We start from the raw sequence: 12,349 nt of genomic DNA, 5'->3' as shown, positions 1-12,349 counted from the left end.
ACCATGAGAAAAGTTTCATGTATCTTGATTGTGTCATAAGTTTTATTGAGGCTCACTTACATGAATTAACAGATGAAAAAGCTTCTCTAAAGCTAATATTTTACAAGATACATCAAACTTGACAAAGCCCAAGGTAAATGGAATCAACAGTGATTATTGGCAGTGAGATGCATACAGGAATAGGCATGACTAGTTTGCCTTACCAAGGATGGTGACAGCGTTTATTGATGAGAATGTAAATGTTTGTCTGGAATTTTCACTAGGTATCATGCTGGAAAGAGAGAGAGAGATATCTCTATTTCTGCTGGAAAATGTAAACATGAGTCAGCAAAGTTTCTCTTTGTTATCATCATGTAGGATCATATAATCATATCTGTAGGATGATGACAGCTTTTAAAATAACACCTTTACCTTTGATACATGTACTCTTGCTCTTCGTTATGCTCAAGAGGTAACAAGCCTTGAAGACTCTTCAGAAACAACAGCTAATCAGATTTCAGGATGCTGTCTGAGAAGTTGATGAATAAACTATTTACTGACTGCAGTGACTTTCTGCTTGCATCTAAAACAACTAGATACCTGGTTTCTAAAATCATGCCTTTTTTTTTTGTCTCCTTCTGAAAAATACCTTTTTTTTCTTCCTGCAGTCGATGGCTTTAGGGAGCTGGTCATTGCTGATTAATCTTAGCTGACTACTGAACTTTGGAGCTTTCCCCTTTTGGTATAATAGAGCCAGAGTTTAATCTTATGTCCTCCCCTTTTTTTTTTTTTTTAATCCAGGAAAAAAAAAAAAAACTTTTAACTGCAACTTGTGAAAATAATCTGAATGTTTTGAGAATTGAAGACAATCTTAGCAGTGTGTTCCTGATCATCCATCAGCTTTTCATAGGTATATGGAAATGGATAATTTATCAGAACTACTGAATCCTCTCTTTTTTTCTACTGTGCAATAATTAACTGGTTATCTAGCTTCATAATTCAAAGGTCTAAGATTTGATGCTTGTCCTCTTAATTATTTCTGGAGTTTTGACTACAACACTCCTATATGAATAAAACATTACTTTCAGGTCAATATGAGGTTCCAGGCTCATAGCCTTCCAATTAATGAAACAACACTTCTTCTGTACCTAATCAGCCACAAAGGATTATGGGGACCTAGGGCATTTTCATTGGTATCTCTTAAAGTGCCTGACACAAAGTGATGCAGCTTCAGTTTTTCTGGGAAATTGAGATGTTAAACAGTCATTTCTAAGGAATGAAAGGATGTGTTTAATGTCCAGGGGAATACAGTAAGAAACCTGCTATTTCTTTGAATGGCTCGTAGCTCTGACTTAAAATGACATTTAAGGACAACTGTTTTTCTTAAAACAAGCCAACCAATAAAACAAAAAAGGACCTTCTGTGCTGCTGAAAACAACAGTAATTACAATGGATACATCACATAGCTTTGTTTGTAAACATTTTATTCTTCAAACTCGAAGTGCGGATCCAGTAGGAATGTAAGCACTGAATGTGTTCCAGTTTCTTGACTCTGCCCTTCACCATGTGATGTAGTGCAGCTGCACTAGAAACTCAAGTGTTGCAGATCCAAATTTTTTAAGCTCACCACCAGAGCTGTAACTTAGTGGTTTGAGGATCGTATTCTGAATAATGTTGATCAGTCTGTCTTCAAAACAGTAGGAGGTACCCCTTACTCTGATGGGTTCTTTGCAAGTCTCTTAATGAGGAAAAGATCTTAAATTCTGGAACTGTGAATTATACAAGAATAACTTCTGTATGCAAGAATAGATGCTGACAAGGAGAAATTCAGTTAAATACCTTGCAAAATACAAAACGCACCATTATACTGTTCTTGATGGTAGACTTTCACCTCAATTCTCATTCTGTGATGTGGCTATAAAAAATAACATTGCATGCTCTCTTGCTGGTAGCTTAAGTGACTCTAGCTTCTCCAGACATAGAATTTCCACTTTCTCCTGGCTATTAAGGTGCAGTCTGATGAGATGTTCACATGGATGCTGAAGTCAGTTCGAGTGCTGTGTTCCTTAGTAGCATTTGCAGCGTGCTCCTGCATTTGTGGAACTGTGCTGTAAAGCAGGCACAGCAGTCCCTCTCTCTTAAGAACCCAAATAACTGAAGGGACAAGGGATGATGATTTGCAATGCTGCAGCTCAGAAGGATGATAGATAAATGAGGAATTGTGAACTTCTCTAGGCAGTTACCTTGCTTACCAAAGTCTTTGCTCACTGAACTGTTCTGTATCTTGTTCCTGCAAACAAGTACCCCCAAGGAGAAGAGCAAAGTTTGTTTGTTTGTTTTAAATTATTGTAATCCTTTTTACCTTGCGCATTCATGAGTTTGGTCTCTTCTTGTCAAAGCAGTTTTGCAGGTTGGCTGAATCAGGTATTATTTTCAAAGCAAGAGACTTGGGTACAGTTCTTTAGCAGTAAGCTAAGAATGGCTAAAAATGTAGCAATTATCTTGAATTAATGTTTAGTTTGTTTTTCCATTTTATGTTACAAAAAATATACTGTAAATACCTTACAGCTCAATGGTTGGTATACATAGGGTGTTGCAGGGCAGCTGTATTTTGGTCGTACACTGAATATCTTTGCTTTCAGAAAGATTCTTTCATAGGCCTACTGATGTCATCTTTTTCAGCGAGCACAAAACTTGCTCACAAAATTTATGGAATAGTACTATATTTTCTGCTTTTCTTAAGTAGGAAGTGTTTAATCTCTAGCTGTCTGAAATATGTAGCAAAACTATAAAAGTCTGTCATCTACAATCTCCTGTACTGCTAAACCATGTTCTCTTTTGCTCGGTGTTGTTTGTTTCTTCTTTGGTCCTTTTCTTTGGATGCCTTTGGGAACTCTGGAGCATTTGATCCTGGCTATTGGAAAAACATCACATAGCACTTCTTAGCATGTGAGAAATCTATTTTTGAAGTTCATCCTGAACATCCCTGAATTCTTTGATTAATAGGGACGTATGGTAAAGAAAATAATTTAAGATACTGGCACACAGTTCGTACTGTTGTCTATTTGGTAATTAAGTTTTGAAACCAGCTCTGTGGGAAATGACAAAAGTAATTTGTGAGACATTCCAGCTTGTATGCTACATTAGCGAACAGTAACCTTACCTCTTACTAGGTCTACTCTGCCTATTGCAGATTCATATCTGCATTTACTTATACCATTTGCTGAGGTGGATATTGCACAGTTTTATCCTCTTTTGTACAACGTATTTTTCTCCGAGAAGACAACTGATTTTTTTTATTTTTTTTTAATGTTCCTAGTTCTCATCTATAAAGTGCCTAGGAGATTCACCTAGTTTTACATCAGAAAATTGAGGCACAGAAAAGTTCTGTTTAAACATACCATTTGATTTTTTGAGTATCTCAGTTAGGACATCAAGGACTTGGTTTCAGTGTACTGCGTATATGTTAAAAGCACAGCTCCCATCAATTTTGTTTACAGTACTGAGTACTCCCAGTTCTGTTGGACAGGCCCAGGTGTCTCAAACCAGAAATGAATGCTGAAGTGACTTCTTACACAGTAGGCTGTTGCCTGGGCAGAACTAGAGTAATGTTCTCTAGTGTGGTATACTTCTTTCCTTTCTTGTTTCATTTGTTGTATTTACATTTATGTAATATATGGGACAGTGTACTTCCTTCACTACTTTGTCTTCATTAGCGATGATACCTGCTGGCATATTGGATGAGGCAGCATCCTATGGAAAACAGCAGGTCTGGGCTTCAGAAATGAAAATGCTTTGGCTTTTATTTTGAAAGATGTGCTATGCGTTTCTCTCTTTCATGGAATATGATGTTGAGGTGCATAACCTTGAAAGTGGATTGTATCATAAAGGGCACCTAAATTAACGTGGAAAAGACTAATATTTCTGTTATACAGGGAAACCTGAGGTAGATGCTCACTGAGTAATTATTTTCTACTATATGAGCGCTCTACTATATTCACTTATGGTTTTGCAGTGCTGCCTGGACTTCTAAGAATGAAGTCTGTTTTCAGGGAAAATATCAAGACAAGGATTCCAGTCTTGAGCTTTCTCAGCATAGCTCAGTTTGCTCTCATAGAATGTCTTCAGAGTTATTCCATAGTACCCTACTTCCCTTGTGAGTATCCTAATAAATTTTTAGAATGTAAGTTGTTTGGAAATACCTCTTTACTCTGTTCCTTCTCAGCAACAAATTCTGTGTGTTGCTTCTTTGCATGGCAGAGATGTTGCTGAATGGTCAGTGAACCTGAGCAAAAGTAAGGACTCCATTCCTTAGACGAAGTGCCAAAGAAGCCTGCTTGCAATAAGACAGGTACCAGGAGCTTTAATAACTAGAGCTAAACCAGGGGGAACGCACGCCTATCCTTGTTTTGTGACTGTCTCCAGGGCTCAGGGACTTGCAGTTTGAACCAAACAGTGCCAGCTGAGGGGGGGGAGGAGGGAGGAAGGACAGGATTGGGAGTATTTAATCTTTCTCTGTTTTCTACATCTCAGGTAAAGAAACCCCCTCATCTCTATACTGTTACTGTTAAAATCCTTCACAGGCCCAGTGCTGCAAAACAAAAACAAAACAAAACAAAAACCCACAAAACAAACAAAAAACCAACAACAGCAAACAGGGCTGTTTGGTTCTTGATGTTGTGAATGTCTTTGCAAGTCTCACTTGTTCAGCGGCAGTTTTCAGAAAGGTGCACAGTTTCCATGAGCTTCTTTCTGTTCCAGGGAGAATAATTCCGGATTGCAAGAGAAGTTGTAATGTGTTACTAACCAGGAGACCTTGAGAACTTCACAGCACTGGCTGCACTGAGTTGTCCTGACTTAATGGGTTCTGTTCTGGCCTGATTCACAGCTCCTGGGTTGAATGTTTTTTGTGTTCATGGGGACTGTATATCCACCTTCGATCCAGTGTGTTTGTCTTCTGGAAATTCTGTGCTTTAGTGATGAATATGCATTAGATGCTTGAGAACAATGTCAAGTAAGGCCCTCTTTTTATTATTTCAAACTTAGATGGTTTATTTTTGCCTTTCAAAAAAAGTTTTGAGAAAAATACCTCCCAGGCAAGTAAGTGCCATTATTTTAGGTATTGTGAAATGTGATGTAGCTGATATCAGAAACTAGGTGAATACAAGGGCTGTTTTCTGCTGTTGTGTTAAATAAGTGTGACACTTCACATTATAAAGCAGCAAAGATGGATGGAATCTGAACAATGAACTTGCTGCTGTTGGGTTGTTACGCTATCACTGGGTAGAGATCGAGTCATTTTTAGTTTAGATTTGTATGATTTTTCATACCAGTATTCTTAGCACGGCCGCAGGTAGCCTTGCTTTAGTATGATTAAACAAAAATAATGAAGTAGCTTATAATACCAAAGGCATGTGATTTCATGATGAAACTTGCATGTGAAATTCAAAACACTGTTAGTGACATAAGATGTTTTCTATTTGGAAAAACTTAGGTTTATTCAAGGACAAATTGGCTACAAGATTACCAAATGCCAGAGACAATTACATTACCCAGTAAAGCACTGGATAATGCACGAGGTAGATCCTGAGCCTCTGTAAACTGTCCTGAGAAGTTCAGAATAGACAAGAAATTTGTCTGACCTGCTGCTGCTTTGAGTGGATCTCTCCCCTCCTCCTTTAACCATCAGCTTTGTGTCTTTATCTAGTCATACATCAACCCTGGTGTTTTTGTCTATTTGTTAAGAACTGGATGAGCTTGGATACTGCAAATTAGAACTGAACTTTGGTCAGAAATCAGGCCTTTCAATTTTTAACTTCAAGTGCTTAGCATGCACCTTTCATGTGTAAGCAACATGGCTGTTTGCTCTAAATTATAATGTTAAGAGCTTTTTCAATTGCTTGCTTACAGCACAAACTAGGCAAACAAACGTGTCCCAAACTATATTTCGAATTTGTAACAGATGTAATACGCATCTTAAATCTCAAATAATGCATTAAGAAACCCTAGATCTAGCTCAGTCAGAAAGTGTTCAACTGACAGTCAACAAGAAGCTAAGAGGGAGAGCTGCACTGTATTGATACAGTTTTGGATGTAGTTACAGGAAAGCCTGGATGTGTTTCATCTTGCAGCTCAGCTCTGCTGAAGTGCTGCTTGATGGTGTCCAGCAGAATAGTGTCCCTTTGTTGAGTGATTAGGTTAAGTGAGAGGAGAAAATGTGTGGTTTTTTTTTTTTTTTTTTTTTTAAGTAAACTGAAAACAGCATGATCTTGTGCTGGCTTCTTAGTGACTCATTCTTCTTCAGCAAAGTAACTGGGTAATTTCTGTTTGAGTGCTAGGAATAATGGTGAGGAAGGCTGACCCAGGAGCTCAAAACAGGGCTTGCCCTCACTGTTTGTGGTGTCTCCATTCATTCCTGTTTGAGAATAGTTATTTCCCTCAGCCCTCTGGGAAATGGTAAAGCCAATGGAGGCAGGAGTGTGCTTTCAGTGTGCCAGCTGTGTGAAACAGGTGCTTCCCAAACCTTGCATCCAGGCCAGCCAAAGAAGCAGTGACCAAGGGTGCACATAGCTCACAGTCTGGGGTTGCAGCTCTCAGGCCCTGTCTGTGCATTGCTGGGGTGTGAGCAGCTTTAAATCATTCCCCTTCTAATTAAAAAGTGTTGGTGTATTGGCTTTTCAGGTACCCATCTGTACTGAGCGGATCTGCCCGTGCCCCTTCGAGGATCCCTCCGTCCCTCCCCATCGGCGTTGTTGGGGGATTAAAGCGGCGGCGGCCCCATACACAAACGCAGCTGGTTCCGTTTGGTCAGCCTGAGCCTTGCTGTGAAACCACGACAAGAATTCCAGTAAGTTGGCAACACTGAAACACAAAGAAAACAACAATAGGAAAAGTCCTTCCGTGCAGAAAGGAATGTTTCAAGCGCCGTTCTCCTACGGTGAAAGGAAAGCGGGTGGGAGGGAGCAGGGAGATTTGAAGAGGGCAGGTCCCCTCCCCCGGCAGCTCTGGATCTTGTGATGGAGAGATCTTATCCTCTCTTTGTGATTCAGAGGTGCCAGGAAGCTAATTGAATATTCTGATCTGCCCCCTGTGTTTCTTGTGGCTTGACCCCGGTGCTGTGTCGTACCACTACACCAAACAGCCCCGAACCTGCATAAATCACAACCTTGCAAAAGCCCACGCTCCACATCTTCTCCCCTCCTCTCTTCCCCCCCCCCACCGCCCCGTTTCCTTTTCTAGCCCGATAGATAGAAAACCTTAGGAAAGAGTTTGGAGGATTAGCGTCCTGCGGGACCTAGAGAAAAATCTCAGTCTGCCAATAAACAACAACGCATTCCTTTAAAACTCCTGCAAGTGTAATGCAGGTCTCCCCCCCAACCTGAAATTATTACAAGCAAAAAGAGGTGTTTGGTTTTAAATAACACTTTTCAAAATCACTTTAAATTCTGTTGCTATCAAGCACCCATTGTAATGAGTGCGATGTGAAACAAACAAGTGATATAGAGACTTTCTAAGGGTGGTGTCATTAGAATTCATCTGCCCAAATTTCCTGCAGGACAAACAGACCCATCTCCTTCCCACCGTGCGTATGCACAGCAGTCTCTTTTTCACATGCAGGTCTGTGTGAACACGCACAGAAAGGAGCAGCTTGGCATATCTCCATTTTCTATACTGAAGCCTACTCCTGATGAGTGCAAACGAAGTAATTCAACTTCACTTAGTGTATCTATAACATTTCTGAACTTGTGCAGAAAGCATCCCAAGTGCGTGCCCTTTTCCCAGGCCCATGTTTTGTCCTGAAGCACCTGGCTATCTGTATCTTTCCCTGTGCCCCTCTGTACTGCTCCAGCTTCATTTGTAGGTGTGTGATTCCTGTGACAGCAGCGATAAAACACAAGCAGGTGCCTCACCTGTGCTGTAGGTAGAACCAGAGGAAAGTGCCCAGCTGGTGTTTTCAGCATTCTCAGCCGAAGTGTTTTTCATCCTGATTATATCTCCTAAGAAAGAAGTAGTACTGTTTATGCTTTTCCTTTTGCAATACTAATGTGAGGAACGGTAATGACCAAATTATAAGCTTTATCCCTTGCGTTTGCTAACTGGGTATTTCCAAGTTGTCGGATACACTTCCCTCGTTCGGAGCGTGCCGTTGGGACGCTAAAAGCAGGGACACTTACCGCTTGCAGACGGACGGTGCCCCGCTCTGCCCCAGCGCGCAGCGCTGCGAGCTGGGACACGGCGCCCGCTGCCCCGCGGAGGGAGGGGCGGGCAGTGCGGCCACAGGGCCCGCTCCGCGCCTCATTCTCTCATGCTAGTTCCGGGGCCGCGGGGTATAAAGAGCTTTATGCAATGTCTGGAGGGTGGGAGTTTATAGAGAACGCGATGTCTCAACAGGGGAGCGCGCCTTTCTTCTGTAACTAGCGGGATAGGAAAAAGATCCCGAATTCTCTGTGCGGAGCGGCATCCGAAGCGGAGCAGCCGGCCCGGAGGGAGCTGGAGCATCCCAGCCCAGATGGGAGCTCGGCAGCAGACGGGTAGACGAGCAGCAACTGCCTGCAGAGTGCTGCTGTTGCTCGCTGCGTGCATCCTGCAAGGCAGTTGCCAAGGTAAGTGCTGCTCCCGTTGCCCGGGAGGCTGCGAGGAGAGCCCAGAGCCGGCCGCTGGGGCAGCGCAGCCGGTGCGGGTTAGCAGGGAGCTGGCCGTCCCCAGGGCCGTGTGTTGGGAGTTCATTCTGCCTTAAAAGAGCCTGCAACCCCCATCAGCTCTTCGCTTTCCCTTATCTTGGTACTAAGTAGTTATCCCGGGATGGCTTTTCTGCTTTATACAAACTTTTCTCGCGCTGCTGGGCGCAGAGGGGCCGCTTCGGCCGTGCAGCACTGCGGTCTGCCCTCCCCGTGCCCGGGCACCCGTTCTGGCTCTGGGCGAGATGAAGCCCGACAGAACCTCGCAGAGCCTTGTTCCTCGTGGTCCCTGCTCCCTTCTCACTAGCGAAGCGCGTTCTGCGGCACAGAGCGTCCCGTGCCCGGGAGCGCCTTCCGGAGCTGTGCCGAGTGCCGGTGTCGGCGGGCAGCGGGTCCCGCACGTAGCCCGAGGCGGCAGCGCCTTGCAGCTCCTCGCGGGGGGCGGCCCCGCCGGTGCCGGTCACAGCTCGCGGCGGAGCGCCGTGGCTGGGCTTTGCCGTTGCTAGGCGACCGGCAGCATGTGACTGGGCGCGGGCCGGCTCTCGGGGCTGGCGGGACCGGGACGGATGCGCTCCCCCGGCTGCGGCGGGGTGAGGGGCCGCAGCTTGCCCCTGGGCCTGGCTGTGGGGCCTAGAGCCGCCGGCCGTGCGTGTTGGTGCGCTGCGTGTGCGCCCAAATGGTTAATCTTCTTGCCTTGCTCAACTCTTAGCTTAAGCTCCTTAGACAGAATCAAGCAAGTAATTATGCAGCAACTGCTGCTAGCAGTTCCCTCTTAGAAGTGGAGAAAGAGGAGATGGCTAATGTGCAGCAGGAGTCCTGCAAAGGCCCTGGCAGGGAGGTCACACTGGGAGGCCAGCTAATCCCTTGTGCTACTGCACGCTGCGTGCAAATGGGGGCTGCAGTGCTGACCTCAAAGTGTGTTTTCTTGCTCGGCCACTTTTAGCTGTTTGGGACATGCCCTGCAAAAGGTGTGATGGGAGAGGAGTGCAGGCTCTGGAACGTGAATCTGCTCGCAATAGAAGCAGAGTATTCCTGATTCCTCCCCGCAGTGCCTACTAAGGAAGTAAAATAAATAACTGCATAAATGAGGCTGTCTAGTATTAGTTGAAGCGTAACTGATCTTAATAAAAAATCTGGGTGACAATCCTGGCCGCATGGTGATTGTTCTTGTAAAGTATTTGATATCCTTAAACTGAGCTCCTTGAATCCTGAGACGTCAGACTCTGATTTAAAAAAAAATAAAATAAAATTAGGTGAATTTTGAAACCAAACTGAGGCTTAAAAAGAAATTGGGGAAAATCATGTTATCATGCCTAATCCTCTTCTCAAGGAAGGCTTGAGATTAGCAATATCTGAGTGTTCCCAGTATGTGCTGGATGTTTCTAGAATGAGCTTCACCTGTGCACTTGCTCGGATGATAATATCACAGTTCTCCCTGTTAATTTAGTTCTGGATTTACTAGACCTCAACATAGCACTTAAAAGCTGAATAAAAAAAAAAAAACTGAATAAAAATCCCCTTCTGTTCCTTGTCATGCAGTGCCTGGTTCTGTAGGCCTCTCTAGGCCTCATTGCCCCTAAGGTAGCAAATGTTGCAGCTGGAATCTGAAAAACTAACGGACTAACTCCAAGAAGGAGGGTCATGGGACTGATGTTAATGTTTGTTTTGAGGAATTTGGAAGGCCATCATGCTCATAGTCACAGACGCAGGATGGTTATTGCACTCTCAGCAGCTTTGCAGAGGGCACATGAGCTCACTAGGGCAACTTCTCAGGCAAACAATGAGTTCTTTAATCTTTCTGCAAAGCATACCAGGTCTGTATGTTCATGCAGTGCTCCATGTACTGTCTGTTATTGGCCTCACCTTATCTAGCGTGGAAGGCCTGCTGGACTTCTGTTGAGGGAAGGATTTAGTACCTGAAAGTGGTTAGAGATTTTTTTGTTTCTAATGGTTTGGGGCCAGTGGAGCTGTTTGTTTCTTTATAACATCATTCATATATGTGAAAATCACATATAAATCATTCATAAAAACCGGTTTTTCTTTATAAAAAAAGAACTCTTCTCACTAAATCTAAAATATTAAGAACATTCTTTCTAAACTTACTATATTTATTATCTCTGGAGCCCATGTGTCTTTAATTTAATTAAACTTCCATTTTTATTTTTTTATTTTTTTTAGTGCACCTTAGGTCTTGATGAACTATTTCAATACAGATGATGTAAATCAATAATTAAATATTTTAACTTTAGTGCTTTTTCTTGTAATCAATGCTCTTAAATTAGTGCATGTTGTAAAACGTTACCATCCTTCTGTTTTTCAGAATTACACATACTTGCACTTGCACAGAAGCTTTGGCTTTGCTGTAATTTATTGCAAAGTACTAAGTTGCTTTTTAAGGCCAGACCTTCACTGTACTATGTAGTTTACAACATCTGAATTGGGGTTCACTACTCAACACTCCCTCTTCTCTGCTTCTGATGGATCTTTTTATTTCTTCAGCACTCCTCATATGTGGAGGGCAGATTCACGCTGCTGTGAATTATATGAAATAAATGATTTCTTAACCAGGCAGGTAATCATAGTTTTAGTGTAAACTTACAAATTCTTGGAAATGTGGCTGGAAACCTAAGCGTTCCTATTGGTGGTCTTTCTTATTACATACGTGCTAGTTTTTTAATTTTTTGCATTCTATATTGAGCTAAGAGCCCAGAAGATTGCAGCTAGGTTGACTTTCAAGATGTATTTTTCCTCCTTTTTTCTTCAATAATTCATTATTTTTTTAAAAGTTACTGTTGTAATCAAGTCCAGAATATAATTTTTTAAAAGCTTTTTTTTTTTTTTTTTTTTTAAGGAAAACCAGTTACCTGTATTCTAGGCATCTTGTCAAGATGTGATTTGCACAGCTTTGCCATTACATGAAGTTTGTGCATCACATTTGATTTACATCTTAAATCTCCAGTGCGAAATTGTTGGTTTAAACACAACTCAGACTTAAAATTTGTTCTGCTAAAAGATCTTCATTTGTCTATGGGAATGAAGACCTGTTTTAAGACCAAATCTGTTATGATGTTATATCAGTCACAAAGAATGGTTGCATGAAGTGAGGCCAGTGATGCTTAGAACGTGTATGGTAAGCAGGGAGAAGAATAGCTTGGAGAAACACGCTTTTCCATCAAGCATTGTAAGAATTCAATCTCCAGATTAATAATTCAGTGTGTTTACAGACACTATCTTGATTCAAATCTGTTTGATGTCTGTAAGATGACGTATAATGACATTGCTGTAGGTGACAGGCCAGAGCCAGTGCTGGTACACCGTTGTATGGCACAGTGTATGTTTCTGTGACAGAACAGCTTGTCTGTGAGATTATGTCTCTGCCAAGACTCACTGTTAAAAGACCTTGAATGAGGCTTTCCTCAGGGACTAGGAATTTGGGAGTAATGAGGAGGAAGAAAGGATGGCAAAGAAAATGACTGTGCCAGTGCAAACCTTATGTACAGTTTAATAGGTATTGTAAATGATCTCTGGGTTGCAGCATTCTTCATATTCCTGCACTTGGGTTATTTTTTTGGTTTCTCTTGGTGATGCACTTGGAAAGCATCAGGAGCAAAGCTTGGTGTCTGACTAGTTCTGAACTTTTTCCTGAGGGCTGAAAATTTGAATGTGTATCTTGATAAAACATATTGTAATCT

General features: G+C 42.3%; 1 protein-coding gene and 1 long non-coding RNA gene across 6 annotated transcripts in view; one reads left to right on the top strand and one right to left on the bottom strand.

Annotated features, from left to right (window-relative positions):
• LRP2 (LDL receptor related protein 2) overlaps positions 1 to 12,349 on the top strand; it is a 136,918-nt gene that overhangs the window by 18,026 nt on the left and 106,543 nt on the right. For 2 of the 5 annotated variants that reach the window (XM_048953635.1, XM_048953633.1), the window contains exons 1-2: positions 4,772 to 6,826; positions 8,371 to 8,582. In XM_048953635.1, coding sequence (XP_048809592.1) covers positions 8,489 to 8,582 — 94 coding nt within the window. In that variant the 5' untranslated portion in view covers positions 4,772 to 6,826; positions 8,371 to 8,488. Of the gene's footprint in view, positions 1 to 4,535; positions 6,827 to 8,370; positions 8,583 to 12,349 lie in introns of those variants that run through there. The other 3 variants (XM_048953630.1, XM_048953632.1, XM_048953634.1) reach the window with 3 other exon arrangements.
• On the bottom strand, positions 6,177 to 8,264 carry LOC125697065 (uncharacterized). The gene is made up of 3 exons (XR_007378660.1): positions 8,154 to 8,264; positions 7,890 to 7,976; positions 6,177 to 6,840 (listed from the first exon to the last, which is right to left on the bottom strand). It is a non-coding gene; the product is annotated as an uncharacterized LOC125697065 (long non-coding RNA).

Source organism: Lagopus muta, chromosome 8 (assembly GCF_023343835.1).
Source record: "Lagopus muta isolate bLagMut1 chromosome 8, bLagMut1 primary, whole genome shotgun sequence".
Taxonomy (NCBI): domain Eukaryota; kingdom Metazoa; phylum Chordata; class Aves; order Galliformes; family Phasianidae; genus Lagopus; species Lagopus muta.
Note: the sequence above shows the minus strand (reverse complement) of the source record. Positions and strands in the feature narration are given on the sequence as shown.